Source organism: Alosa alosa, chromosome 10 (genome assembly GCF_017589495.1).
Source record: "Alosa alosa isolate M-15738 ecotype Scorff River chromosome 10, AALO_Geno_1.1, whole genome shotgun sequence".
In the NCBI taxonomy this organism is placed as follows: Eukaryota; Metazoa; Chordata; class Actinopteri; order Clupeiformes; family Clupeidae; genus Alosa; species Alosa alosa.
In genome coordinates, this window is record NC_063198.1 from 28,071,382 (window position 1) to 28,087,197 (window position 15,816).

A 15,816-nucleotide genomic window follows, 5' to 3' on the forward strand; every position below is an offset into this window, starting at 1 on the left:
AGGCAGTTCGTTCTCGAGGCCCTGGGGCTATGCCTCAGCTCGGCCGAGAGCCAGCCATCTCTCGGTGTGTTTGCACAGGACATGCCATAGGAAGCTAAGACAACTGCTGGTGTTTGCCCAGCCCAGAACACACTCTCCTAATACAGCCCACAGCTGCATTCTTCCCCCCTGTTCAGACTTCTCCCTCTCACACACTGTTTATTTATCCCTTCTCCACACATTGATCCTATGGAATCTGGATCCATCTCCACTTCCAAGAAATGCCACCGTGATATGGGAACGTCGGAGTGCCCTGCGCTGAGAGGAAAAAGCAGGCATGTGCTACCATTTCACTTCCAGGAGAAAGTCAGCATTAGAGGTGAATTAAATAAACCAGTGCTTTGGGCGAATTGAAAGGCCCTTTTGAACAGGAGGACTGACTAGCATTGGGATCCGATGTCACTGTGTCAACGAACAACATGGGGGAACGTTGAGAGGGCTGAAGGCGAGTAGCAGTGATGATCTTGCAAAGTTTTCCCTCCTTTAAGTGTCTCATCAATTTCGCTGTGTTTTTTTTTTTTTTTTTTTTTTTATCGCCAAGCTAATAACTACTTTCAGCGGCTCCAGGTTAAATAAGTCGATAATCAGCACAGATGCACTATCAGCGCCACCCCTTACCGTGTCAGACTTTCCACATTAGGACCTGTCAAACCTCCATGAAATTGTTCGCTTTTTTTTTATTCTTCCCTTCCTCCCCTCTACATTCACTTCCTGTCCGTGGCAAGCCATCACAGAGGTTATTTTATACCCGGGCTTTGAAACAATGCCACCATGTAGAGCTACTACACATTAAAACAATGGGGCAACATGACCTTTCACCTTCAGTACACACACATGCACACACACACCCACACACACAAATGCCTTGGCATATGCATTTTGCTATTTATGCTTAAATACCAGGTCATCTACTTTCAAGGCAGAAATGTTCGACAGAATTTTTGTTTTTATTATTACATACTGTTCTGAAATCAGAGTGAGGGTGATGTGCACACAGAAGACTCCAACCACTTGCACTTAATAAAGAGACGATAAAATGCTAAACTGCGAGGGAAATGGCATTCAATTTCCTTCGATTCCGCTATGGCTGATTTACATAAAAATAATAAAACCAAAAATGTTGAAAAGTGGTGCATGGTACAAAGTCATCGCCGTTGTCTTGATCAATAACCGCATTTGAGGTGACGGAAGAAAACAGAGCTAGTGACTCACATCCACTTGTACTGTTGAATTTCAATAACATCCTGTTGGTTTGTATAAACGATACTATCTGAGCGGAGAGGTCAATGTGTTTAACACATTCAAGATGTTCTGATTCCACCCTCAAAGCTCTAGAACATGCACCATGTGCACAGTGCACCACATACACCCTATTAGAAAGTAGGGAGGACAAGAAAACACCTTTCAGTGAAGAGAAAGAAGAACCACCCAACACAAACACAAATGAAAAAAAGAAAAAACGTGCACTGCGGATGATATGCCATCCGCTTTAATGTCAAAAGGAAAATTGCTAATGCACGAGAAGCCATTTTGCAAAGGTGTGAACCCCATTTTGCTATCTCTTCATTTCTCTACAATTTCTCAAGCCAGAAATAAGTCCCAGTAGAGAAATGCAAGAAGAAAAGAGCGTTTGCTCCTTTCAGTGTTAAACAAGAGGCCATTTTGTAACAGTATGCAGAATGATATTGCTTTCACCAATGACAGACTTTGTTCTCTCTTTTTTTCGAAGGTGCTTGCTTGCCATACCATGTTAATTAGAGGATTCTGTGTGTGCATCTGTTCCTATGAATTTGCTGCACTTTGTGTTGGCAAAAGGTTGAGTAAGGAAACTGTTAAATCCCGACAGACCTAGCATTTTTATTCCTATTTTGACTTCTTTAGTGAGAGCCATCCATCAGCATTTCATGCAGTTTTGGGTTTTAAACCACACAAAGTGCACTAAAACAATAAACGTCTGTCTTTCAAGTGACGGTCTGGGCAAGAGCACATCTGGTGGCAGGGCTCATTTTGGTTTTCCACATTGCTGATTGACATTACAGACGACTGAAAAATAATGCAGACTCCAGAGGGAAAAAAAGCAAGTTGGCCACCACCCCCCTCACCCACACACAACACACTCCCTTATACATACTGTACACACACACACACACACACACACACACACACACGTATATATATATATATATATATCATATAATGAGGAGCAGTAATGGCACTTACATGTACGGAAAGAGGGAGTGCTACTGCAAAACCTGCCGCTTCCTGAGGGGCACTGTGACACACCATGTCTGTGGCACAACTAGTAGAGGGGGAAAGGACCCACATCAAATGCAAACTAATCCAGATCAAAGAGCGCAACGCTGACAGAAAACTGAACTGGGGCTTCGGAACGTTTTCAAGGTCTCCTCGTTGTTAAAAGTATGTTCTTTCTCTTTCTCCCTCTCTTTCGGGAGTAACATGGAGGGGGTAGCAGGTTTTAGTACCTTATTTCAAGAAATACCGTGATCCAAAGCATTGTTTGCATTCGCTTGCCAAATGTCTTTCTGATTTTATGCAATAAACAGGTAATAAATGATGTTACCAGTCGAGCGATTTTCCAGCTACACAGACACCCCAAAATTTCATTAAGAGGAAGGCCCTCACTGGAGACAGGTGCTAAACATCTATTAAAGTGCCTCAACATTTTAACACCTAAAACCTATTAGCAAACATTATTAGACACAGGGATCACTACACAGTAGGCCTTGGCTGCATCCAACAAAGAGAACCTTTTTTCTCTCTCTCTCTCTTTCCTCTACTTGCTCTCTCTCTCTCCCCCTTTCTCTCCAGCAGGTTCTAATGAAGTCTAAACCATCTCCCACAGGACGACCATCATTATTATTTACTGCGAGCGTTACTGAATCAGCCTTCTTCATCATGCCAGGAGCCATTCAAAGGATCAGCCCACTCACTGCAACTCTGGTGCTCTCCACGCCAAGCCCAATTAGCAGACAGCTAGGAATCGCTCCCTCCACAACCAATTTGGAATTTCAAAAAAGATCCAAATCGCCGGATTAGTGTGCCCATGATTTTTGTTAATTTTTTGTTTTGTTTGTTTTTATTTTTTCTGTGTTGTTGTTAAAAAAAAGTGTTAAAATGCATTAAAATGCCTTACCTCTTTCAATCAGAATGATCAGAATGTACTATGTCACAGAATAAATTATTAAAAGAATATACAGTAGTATATATATATATCAATAAATATATATATATATCTATCTATCTCTATCTATCTATATGCAAAATATATATATATATATATATATATATATATATATATATATATATATATATATATATATATATTGCAATAGATAGATAGATAGAGATAGATAGATATATAGATAGATAGATACTTTATTGATCCCCAGGGGAAATTCAAGAAATCACAGTGAAACCATATTGGAGGTAAGGGAGAAAGCAAAACATGTTTCCACTTATGACCAAATATAGCATCAATCACTGGAGCTGACCGTGGACCTACCAAAAATGTGTTGTTTTTACTTAATACATTTCTTCATCCGAACACTGCGTTCAGGATGTTTCAGACCATGTGAGCCAAGATAACATCTAAAGACAGTCAGCTCATTCAAACTTGCAAAGGTCTCTGGTTGTGGAAGATACTCAGATAAAAGAATCTCAGTCACTAGAAAACATTTCTGGCCACATTCTCAGTTGGTAAACCGTATGTACTTTGGCAAAGGCTTTGTACCTATTAAATTCTATATGGCACTGACCACAAGTATTAGAATTGGTTTTCAAATGCTAGCAAGAGAAGATTAGACTGGTGAATACACTCAGTGTATTTAAAGTCCTCCATGACCTATATACTCAGAGGTTATGCAGAGCAGTAATCATAATTGATCTGTAGTGTAGGGGAAGCTTTAGTAGGCACCAATGATAAATGCATAGAGCTGGCAGCACTGGCCTGACAATTGGACATATATACCATATCTATCTAAGATGGCAAGCAGCATTTTGCGATCGCAATAACATTTTAATACATTTTTAAAAAACATGTTTACCTAACCATCTTAAAATCCAGTTGGCGACTTGGAAAAACTAGCAAATAGCAAAATGCATATAACTTTTGTCCTCCCCTCTGCCCCCCCTTTCTGTGTGATGCATTCCTTGCTTTATGATATGCATGGGTTAACACTTTTCCCAGTGAGAATAGCACTGCCTGGGTGGATTCCCCAGTCAGCAAAATAAATGAATGGCCGAAGAGGAATCCAAGTGCACTCTGTCAACCTAAGACTGGTTATTTCCACTTAATTAACTTCTCTGTGCTCCCAACACAGTCAGGACTGCTGGGCTTACAATTCATTTCATATCTCTATTAGGACCATGGTGTGCACGGGGGAGGGGAAAAAAATAAATTGTACAATGAAATGCAATGAAACAAGGGGGTGAACACACGAGCATGGATGGAAACTGCCTACTGGACTACAAAGAACTAACAGCAAAAGACGAAACCCTCCTGATGTTCGGGTTATGATTATATAGGATCCGTAAATAGGACAACAGATTAAAATCTGTATATAGGGTTCTCTATTCCTGGTGTGTGTGTGTGTAGGTGTGTGTGTGTGTGTGTGTGTGTGTGTGTGTGTGTCTGTAGGCGGTGGGACTGTTCATGATGTTACTGTTAAATCAGACTTACAATTGTACACCTGAGGCTTATTCCCATCGAATCACTTGCTCCATAGATTTTGCCTCAGGGTGTATTACCAGTTCAAATACATCACAGACACACACACACACACACACACACACACACAGGCACACACACATGCGCGGACATGAAGAAAGCGAGAATGAGATGGAAAAAGATTAAGATTTATAGATGGGACTCCTGCTGATTAAACAAGGAGTTAAATAAATATGCAACAGATCAGCTGAATTGTAATGTAAATGAATGAATCCTTATACGTAAAACAAAAAAAACTGCAGGACCATAGTGTGGCGTATTGATCTTTTTTTAAAAGTAAAAAGACATTTGCACAGTGAGATGTGCTGTGCTACGGCCCATTTCCAGTAATTGCAAGGCCTTGGGGTTATTTTTAGTTCATTTAAAGCCCAGTCTAAGACCTAAAAGAGACAGGTCTGAATTTTACATTAGAGGCTCGATATGACGAGCAGTCTTGACAGATCTTATAAACATCCACAAATGAATCAGGGCTGTTATAAGAAATTATTCAAAGAAAAAAGCCCCTGACATCTGGTAGTATGCCACCTACACTTAGACTGATTTGACTTAGTCTAAGTATTTACTTGGAGCCTAAAACAGGCAACATGGTACTAACATCCGTTGCAATATGTCTATGAACAATGCAAGGATACAGTGTGGTCTTACATATACATTAGTTTGGTCAACAATGTGATTAAGTTACGTGTGGAATAATTGAGGTCACACTGCGGGTGTTGCTCTAATTTCAGTGATGCATGAAAAGTGAACTTCAACATACCCTACTTTGCATTTGTCATTAGATAGATAGATATTATTATTATTTGAACATAGTGTGGATAGGAATATTTGTCAGCTGTACATTCTGGATAGTCACGGTAATGCATGCTGATACACTCTGTAATGACAGCACACAGGAGGGCAAAAGTAGAAACCTATCCAACTATCTGACCAAACCATTTTTTAAACAAAGTGAAGTAGCCTCGGGCGACACATAAGTCATAATACATTCAACAAACAGTCTCTTGATGAAACATGCATTTATGAAGAAGTGGCCTTTAGTAAAGGCAGGCATAGAGCGTATGCTGAACAAACAATACGCCCACTCATCAGAGGAAAAGAAAGAGATTGAAAGGAGGGAGATTGGGAGAACGACAGAGGGAAAGCGAGAGAGAGAGATAAAGAAAGAGAGAGAGAGAGAGATAAAGAAAGAGAGAGAGACAGAAATAAAGAGAGATTAGGGAAAAATCTCTGCTAAAAGTCTACATGACTCATAAGTCAATTGCAACTCCAGCTCGCTGCTATTATCATATGAAGGAGAGTGAAACTGAAGAGTTTTATCTACCATGGGTTTTATGGTCTAACATCGTAAACCTTTTACAGGGCCTCATTCTAGCAGTGTGCTTGATTATAACTAACATTTCACTCTTACAGTTGAAAGGAAACTAAAAAGGTACTCTCAGAGTACACCACTGCCTGAGAAATCCCTTCAATGGAGATACATCCTGACATACACAATCCTAAATGGGCGCCATACTCGGCGGAATACATTGTGTTGCCATGGAAACTGTGCATTAATTCATTCTAAGCGCCACAGGTCTATAGGGGTGGATAGGTCATGTAATCTTCATGTGGAACAATGACTGTTGCGTACCGTTGGGGTTCAGAACAGAAACAAACAAGAGTTGCAGTACCCAACTGATTGGAATCTTCAGAAGCTAACTAGCTGTAAGACACTTCCTGTGTAGTACATGCTTCTCAGAGTCACCACTTTTACCTAAACTTTTTTCTAAACTGCCGGGAATGTAGATGCTAGCATGTTAGCGAGTTAGCTCAGACAGCTCATTATGGATGGCCTACTTTCCATGACTACATCCGGTCCATCTCATGGTACTGTACATGAATGTTGCAAATGATTAAAATAATGCTAGACATAAACACATTCACACATGTCTTAACCACACTCATACTTGTTTAACAGTGAATAAGAAACGTGAATGATGATCTTGCTTGTCTTTTTGCAGCACTTACAAATGAATCTCCCACAACTATTTCTCCTCAGACTTTTTTTTATATATCTGTTGCATTGAATCAACTAGCATATGGTATCATTTTATATTTTAACCTACATTAGACTACATCAGACTATTTCATGCTATTTGTCATTCCTTAGTTGGTTATGCTTAGCATTTACATATAGGCTATACTATATACTCAATCTGTTGTAGCACTAGCTGAACTCAATTAGTATCTAATGCATTCAACTAAATATAGAGGATGGTTCATGAACAACAACTTGAAATGCAACCAAGACTTATAATGTTTGAAAAATCAAGTTCCTTATTATTAAATAACAAAATTGTTTATTTTGTAATCTTTATATTGCAAGGTGTGTAAACATTAAGACAACATAGTAAAATTCAACATGTTCAGAAGTTTGTACAGATGTGAGGTTTTCAGTACCAGAGGTGAAGGTAAACTCTACTGAGAATTCTAAATGTTTATAGATGTTTTAAATGTTCTAATATCCATAATCCCAAAGGCCTAGAAAGCCTGTAGGGCCCTTCACGGCATTCTATTAAGTTCCACCAATTCATAGAGATAATTTACCTTACATGAAATGAGCATATGAAAATGCTGCTATTACTGTTTCCTTTTTACACTCCTTCCATCTAACATTTATCTTTCCCATGTGCAGTGAAGGAATCAGAAATCAGTACATCCAGTGGGAGCTTTAGTTTAGCTCTTAAATACTTGATGAGAGAACAAGACAACACTGGAAATAGCACACGATCAAACTGCAATTCAGGCATATATATAGGCCTATCTGATAAAAATAGGAACTGAAGGACTGGAAGACATTAATCAATGTAGCGTGAAACTCATTAATTGCCACAGTTGATTGGTCCCCAGAGAATATCACATGCAAATTGGAAATACCTTAGAATGTTATTTCAAAGCATTTCTACTGTCTGATTTAGCAAGCAGTAGGACTACAAACTGTGCTATTAATTTTGCTTTGGCATATTTTAGTCCTTGCCTATTAAAATGTGTTGTAAGAAAAAAATCTAAAGGCTGAGCTCTGGAGTTTGAGGAATTCTACACTGAGAAAATACTGAATGATAAACTTGTCAAAGTATGTAAGAAATGTTCCACAAACATTAGGTACAATGTTTAACCTCTGAAGAATGCGCAAAGTAAGAATTTATACTGCATAGAGCATATACGAAATGCGCGACTTTGACGCATCAGCATATAGGCTGACTGACATGTCCTATGGTTGTTCTCAACAGCTTCATGTTAGCGAAAATGTTGTACGTTCAGTTTGTCTAACCCCCTCTGTATGCAAACTGCTCTAGCGACAGGTGCAGATACCCTTTACTATTTATCCCTATGGTATTAAAATCTCCCAAACAGTCGGGGTTCAAATTTCTTCTGTGAACTCATGTAAATCCAGACATAGTGAATGGGGAATTTGATACGTGAACATATAAACACACATTAGGCCTTCTGATGGCAAAATGGGAAAATTAGATGGTCTAGAAAAGAGACCGCACATAGAATTACAGCACTATGTCAGTTTACGGCTTTTAAAGTGAGGAATGAAGTTCATAACATATTGAAGTCAGTGGCAAAAGCTCATGCAACTGTGTGCGCCTCTGCGAAGCTATTATGCCCGCGGCAATGTTCATTTAAAGCACATATATCTGTTTTCATTTAATACACTTGAAATTCATTTTAATGCATCATGTCTGTTGCACAGATCTCCCGGCGGCAGCTTACGGAATACTAGTCATTTCAAGTTCAATAGCCCGAGACTGCAGTGAGATAACTTAGAATAGATTCATCGCAGGGTTTTATTAGGTTTGGAATAGTAGCATGCTATTCTATTTCTTCATGGCAATGCTTGGTCCTACTCATCACTTCTATAGGCTATTTGTGAAGGCTATACATTTGTATCAGTAGCATAAGGTATGTAAATGCGTACCTGCGCGACACCACAAGCATCACAAATATAGAACTGGCAAACGAAATGGCTACACAATTAACCCAATAGTTTAATATTACAGTGATCTTCAGCTTATGACAAAGTAACAGCCAATTAATTAGCCTACTAGTTTGTGAAGTTAACACGTGGAGAGTGTCACTGAGAACAGCTACATCGTAACCTAAATAACACGAAAGAAGCGCTTCAGAGCGCTCACCCTCTGTAAATGTATCAAAACGAAATATACATACAAAAACCAAGCGTGGATTTGTATTTCCAGCGTTGACAGAAAATGTATCCAAAAACCGAAGTATTACGTCAGTATTTGAATCCCGCTCATACATTCGCAGAATTGATGGCAAAGGGCGCTCCATCTTCTCGTCAGGAAAGCTACATCTACCGATATTTTCACACAGGTACGACGTGGGATTTGGGCACTAGTTTTAGGCTCAGGGGTGGTACCAACTATCCAAGAGTAGCTAGAGAGCAAGTCGACATGTAGGCTACCCATCCCGAATTTTGGAGAGCGGCAACTTACTTTGGGGTATTTTCATCATACGCCAAGTAGGTAATGTTCTAGCCTACTCGACAAGAGAAGCTACATAACAAAAAGATTTCAAGCGGGAGCCTGGCAAATACTTCAATACAGAGAACTAAAAGTAACAATACAGTTGGATTACAATGTTTAGCCCAGGCGTTTAGGATACGATGCATGTAAACGCCTAGCTGTAGCGTTCAGTACTGACTGCGCTCCAACAATAACTTAAGAAAACATTAATGCATACTAAATGAGTTATTACCTTGTTGCAGTGGTAATAGTCCAAAGAGCTGAGACTGGAGTCAGTAGGTAATGTACATGAGCCAACGCTTGAAGGAGGTGTAGGATAAAATCTCACGTCCATCTCAGAGTCCGCAAGACTGACGGCATGAAAACAGGTTCAGCGTCTGTGAGTCCTCTCTCTCTCTCTCTCTATCTCTCTCTCTCTCACACTCTCTCTCGCTCTCGCTGTCTCTCTCTCCCGCTCTATTGTTAAACCAAACAAAAAGAAACAGAGGAATTGAAAGAAAAAGGGGGTTGAGTCTCTTCCAAGCACTCCTTCCTCACATCCGTTCGCAGTCTTTATATCAGCACCAAGCTCGAACCAGCAGTGATGCCCGGTCAATTTTTTTACTATATATTAACTTAACGAGGTAAAGCATGCAAGTTCACTTTGAAAAATATCAGGTTTTGCTTCTAGTTTGCCGGAAAACTGTTACGAGTCAAACTCTTAAGCATCGACAGAGAATATAATCTGTCTGTTATGGCTCCGCGTAAAACTGTTGTTTAAGTTAGCGTTAGTGTTTGTCTATTTTCCCGTAGCGCACTCAATGGCTTTCCCTATCTGCTTTGTCATGTGGGAGTGTGTACCCATGCGTTCATTTCGATTTGGAGTTCGCGTTGTTCCCTTCATACCAGATGCCAAGCGACCTCTGCCGATGGGAAAGGGAACAGTTATGGAGTCAGGAGGGAGATGGGGGAGGAGGAGAGGCTCTCAAGTTGGATTGACAATCGCCCCACCAATGCTGAGGTCGAGTTCCTGAAGCTCAAATGGGCAGAACAGATCTCGGTGCACATCTAATATAAAGGTTGGGTTCAGGTGTTAGTCAAAATGGTGTAAATGAAAAAGTATGTTTACCCACAGAGTGAATTTCACTCTCAGGGTCTAGTTTTTTTCTTTTTTATTATTGTCAGCAGCGTTTCAATATGCTTGACCTTCATAGGTATATTGTTTAGGTATGATATCAACTGGAGCTCAGTGGAATGAGCTGACAGAGGGTTGACAAAGGGCCAAAAGAAGGCAAATAATTCCCCATGGCTATACAAGATGTAGCTTTTATCTTTATGGTGGAAAGAAATGGATACCTCTAAAACATTTGCATCCCAGTCTCCACAAAAATAGCCCTGAAGCGTCCTGGATAGGCCTACTCTGGGATATCACGCATACTATCACCAAAGAAGAGGAAAATAATAGTGACATACAATAAACTGTAATTATTTTTCTTTGGCACTGGTAGAGCACTAAAGAGATACATAATTTCACATTAGAGGAAATGAATACACTTCACACTTCACACTAAAAGCACTTCACACAAGGCACTGGGAGGGATAGACTGCATCAGAACGCACGTTTGGACTGTGTCACAGTGCATACACACTGCTGTCATTACCCTCAGAGGGTCATGTTGCCCAGAATTGACTACTAATTTAAACCATCTCTGCCAGGGAGACAATAGCAATCACACACTGTCAGTGCGGGCCAACCATGAGCTGCAGAAGAGAGGGGGTGGGCAATGCAAAATGAAAAAGCAGCATTCAGCATTCAAATCGCTGCAGTTCTTTAGAGCTGAATTCTTCAAAAAGGAAATTGGCAAGCCAACTGTTTTGTTTGTGTGTATGTGTGTGTGTGTGTGTTTGTTGTGTGTGTGTGTGTGTGTGTGTATGTTGTGTGTGTGTGTGTGTGTGTGTGTGTGTGTGTGTGATAGAGCAAGAGAGCGAGATCATGTTTGTGTGTATGCATGCATGCTAACAATGTGTCTTTATGTGCACATGTCGACAAGTCTGAGGTGCGCATGTGCAAGCATGTTTCCATGCCTCTCCCTCTCTCCCTGTGTGTGAGTGAGTTGTCATTGTCATCGCAGTAGGACCCTTGTATTCTCCGCAGGACTGCTGGTGTGTCAGTCAGCTCATTACCCTGTGTGTGTGAGGCTGCATGGCAGTCTGCGTGGGCTCTTGTTGTTAGGCTGAGCCTGAGCCTTGGCCTTGGGTGAGGACTTGTTTAATAAAAGTCACAGATGGAGCACTCAGCGGGCCTACAGAGCAGATTCAGCAACAGCTTACAGAACCCATGTCTCAGTGTGTGTGTGTGTGTGTGTTGCAGGTGGGTATTTCTGTGCACACTTCCATATGTGATGGGGATGGATGTGTGTGCACAGGGGGTTAACAGGCACAGAGATGCTATAGCATCATGGGAATGGAATGTGTAGTGCCTCCCATCCCAGCATCCTTCAGTGTTAAACAAAAAAAAAGGAAAAAAATGAGGGGTGGGGGGAACTGTGTGAACTGTCTGTGTGAATTCTAAAGATTAGTTTGTATTTACGAGCAATCAATGGACCACTACCCAACAACGAATAGAAACTAATTACAACTTCATTCAACCTTAATTACTTACCACTTGAGCATTTAGTAGAACAAATGCAGTCCCAGTTCCGTGGTCTCTGTAAAAAACAATGGATGTCAAATTATAACCTTAAAAGACTTCCCAGTAATAAAAAATAACATAACAATCATTGTTTAAATCCTATCTGCTTGGTATTTTAGAGACACATGTTATGTGTTTTTAAAGATAGACCTAGATAACGGAACACCTTTATATTGAGCATAAATATTTTAGCATGACTCGAAAAGCTATGTAAGGCTTAGGCTTAACGTTGCAATTATAAGCCAAGTATTTTTCCAACATACACAAAAATAAAAGGAGATTACACAAGTATTATGTCCTGTCAGGATAATCAGGACAGTAGAGCACTCCAGGGCTATTGGAAGTGAACCTGTCAAGTTGAGACTTCATCACTGACTACTACAGCATGTGAGAAAGCAGTCGGCATTTAAGTTTGCTGGCTTTGTATGAACAAAGAGGTCTTGTTTTTATGTTAGTAGCCAAGGTTACGCCAGTGTTCTTATTTAAGTCACAATGTTTTCTGAAACACATTTAATAAAACGTGTTTGGAAAAGTATGGCAGATAACACAGATGATGTGTAGAAACCCTTGATATAAATTGAAACTCCCTCTCCCACTCTCTCTCTCTGTCTCTTGTCTCTCTCTCCCTCTCTCTGTCTCTCTCCCTCTGTCATCTCACAAGCCAGCATGCAGCTGGAACCAATGAAGGTAAAGAAGAGGGTCACTGTAAGTCTTGCAGAGACCTGTCTTTTTTTCTTCTTTCCTCTCTGTCCTTCTCTTACTCCGGACTGGTCTTACTCTCCTTCTTCAACACCTAATCTCTGAGGTGCTGTGTGTGTGTGCTGTTTGTGTGTGGGTGGAGAGCTGAAGCTAACATTTTGAAATGGATCTAGGCAGGCTGATTAATAGTTGGGATTACAGCTCCTCTGTTGTAGTATACGGGCTGGGAGTCAGCCAGAGAACTAATTATATTCATATTCTTATTGAGGGAAACTTGGCAATTTGGTCTTGTGAAGAAAGGGTCATTTTCAAGTGTCCCTTTTTGATTTAAACAGTCTGCTGAAAAACAGTAGTCTAGTAGTAAAAGTGTAGAAATACATGTAAGCGTGTCAGTATTGGAATGTATTGAGCTCACTCCAGAACCTCTACTGACCCTTAGTCATAAGAGAGCTTTGTCTGTTTCCTGCTGAAAAATGTTGATTGAAAGAGCTGTACCATTCAGGAAGCCCAACATTCGCAGAGCAGATTCTGAACATGTGCTCGACACCACCAGAAAGGCTACGTAGAGAATGTAAACAATTCTTGGGTTCAGTGAATATCTTAAACTACAAGGCCTTGTGTCGGATCATGTTGTGTATTTAAAAAAACAAAACAAAACAAAACAAAAAAACATGCAAAATGTGCATTATTCAGTGCTTTCCCGATGCCTATGAAAACAATTGTGTGCATTGTGCTTAAGCTGAAGAGTGATACAGAGCCATTTGCATCATTTTGGGGCTCTTTAACATTGCCTCTGTCATGGTGGTGTGTGCCTACGGGTGCATACTTCTGCTTCTTGCTCTCTGGTTGGTTGGTTGGTTGTTTGGATTGTGTCATGTTAAAACCTGTATACATTTTCTACTGTGAATACAGAATCCATCATAAATGTTGCGCCATACCCTTCTGTATGTGTTATGAAGTGGACTGAGCAGGTTGATTACTTTGTCTGCACACCACACTCTCAATCAAGTCTACAAACTGAGATGCTAGCTATTTAGATTATGAATAATAAATGCAGCCAAGCTTGCTTACGTGTAATAAGTGTGACATTTAAAATCAAATGAGTGCACTTCACTTGCTGAAGTGTAGAATTTTCCCTCAACAAAAGAATTGACTCTGAGCCAGTGAAATGACTTAGATCAGCAGTTTGGTTATCATCAGGCGTTCTGCCATTTTACATTTCACTTTCATCTCCACAGCTCGAGCTGAAAAAAAAAACGGCACTGTCAACTCTAGAAAACGCTGGGCGTTTTAGGGCTCTGAAAATTGAAAGCCCTGTTGGGAAAGATTTTTTTTTTTTTTTTTTGCTCCAACCTCATACGTCCGTGCTGCTCTCTGCCTGCTGCATATAGGCATCACACAACCAGTGATCCCTGTTTCATCTTCCTGTGTTGCACAGATGCAATGAAAAGAGGGGGGGTGGGTGGATAGAATGATTGAGGAAAAGGAGGTAGAATAAGAGATTGAGGGGAGAGAGAGAGAGGGAGAGAGAAAGAGAGATGGCCTTTGACTGGATTCAGAAGACTGCAGCATTTTCATTTGCAAGCTGCCTGACTTCACAACTCTCTCATATCTTAAAAGGGCCAACCTAATTGATTAATGTTTCCACTCTTGTTGGGGATGGATGTGATTTGAACTGCATGCTTTTCAATATCCAGCTTGAATTCTATGTGTTTTTTATGGGAGTAGGATGGCAGCAGTAGATGTGAAGGTAAAATAAAGAGTGAATGTCCACCACTGTATGTGGCACAACTGAACTGTGTTGCAACATGTCCACGTTGCAACATGTCCAACATGTTACAGCCACCTATAAGCCATCGGTATTGCCATTGATTGTGTGCATTTTTAAAACATAAATTCATTTGAAACATTGAAATTCAGTTGTAATCTTTTTAAAATCACAAATATCACCGTATGATTAATCAAATCAATTCCTTAACACACAAAAGATTTTAACGATCCAGTGGCATTCGAAAGTAAAGTATTAAATCATAGAGAGAGAACTTGAAAGAATGATATTGTAACACACACATACAACTTGACAATAGGCTGATAATCAAATGGCAATGTTAGTTTTCTAGAAGAAATCTATTTTTGCTCCTTTACTATTATATTTATATTGCTAATTATGTAGCTATATCAACAACATGATGACACGTTATCAACTCAATATCAAAACAAAAATCTACTTTCCGAAAGATAAAAGTCTGTTTGTTGTCCACTTCGCTTCTACCTAATAAACAACATTGACTAGTGATAGTATTGAGTCCTCGCCAAACCAGATAAGATCAACCTGGCTGGGATTGTGATCTTCACTGAACAAAGTGGCCATGCTAGCTCAAGTTAGCAATAATGAAAGGACTGAAGTCAAAGTGAAGTAATCAAATTACCATTACACATCACTTAAAATGCACTCTTATCCCTGATACAGCACACCTCGCTCACATAGTGTGTCAGTTTCTGGGTTATGGTTACAAGAACAGTCAACTACGGAACATGCTTATGTGGTTACAAACACAGTCAACTATGGAACATTCTTATTACTGGCATAACTTGTGGTGTACGTAGGCAAAACAAATGTTCTACCAGTTATATCAGCATTCGTGACATGCATGGTTGTGGCTTTATGACATCATTATATATAAATATAATTCCATTATGTGATCTATACAAGTATAAATGAGAAATACATGTGCCACCCATTTGCCACGTTTCCTACAATATAAATTATAGCATACGTTTAAATGACAGTTTCCTATTCTTATTCAATATCATTATATTTTCTTAACACTCACATGATTATGAGTGTATCTGTCGCTTGTGTGTATGTTTGTTGGCTATCTCATGATACTGAAATAGCTTGACACATCCCTGCCGTCCTTTTGTATGTGGTTTCACTCTATTTGTTATGCGTTCAGGTCTAGATTCATTTCAGCTTCTAGTGAAGGATAAACCTGAACTGGTAAAATAAAAAGTCTAACTCAAATATAGAACTTAGAGTGGAACGTCTATATCCACCTAGACTTAATTTAGACTAATTAATGTTTATGGATCATGATTCACATTAGCAGAATGTAGCCTAGAACAAC

The 15,816-nt window shown here is 39.8% G+C and overlaps 1 protein-coding gene across 7 annotated transcripts in view; it reads right to left on the reverse strand.

Moving 5' to 3' along the window:
- Nucleotides 1-10,196, reverse strand: part of tox2 (TOX high mobility group box family member 2) — a 99,604-nt gene extending 89,408 nt beyond the window's left edge. For 2 of the 7 annotated variants that reach the window (XM_048254427.1, XM_048254426.1), the window contains exon 1: nt 9,551-10,196. In XM_048254427.1, coding sequence (XP_048110384.1) covers nt 9,551-9,652 — 102 coding nt within the window. In that variant the 5' untranslated portion in view covers nt 9,653-10,196. The remainder of the gene's footprint in view (nt 1-9,550) is intronic. The other 5 variants (XM_048254429.1, XM_048254428.1, XM_048254432.1 and 2 more) reach the window with 3 other exon arrangements.
- Between the last annotated feature and the right edge of the window lie 5,620 nt (nt 10,197-15,816).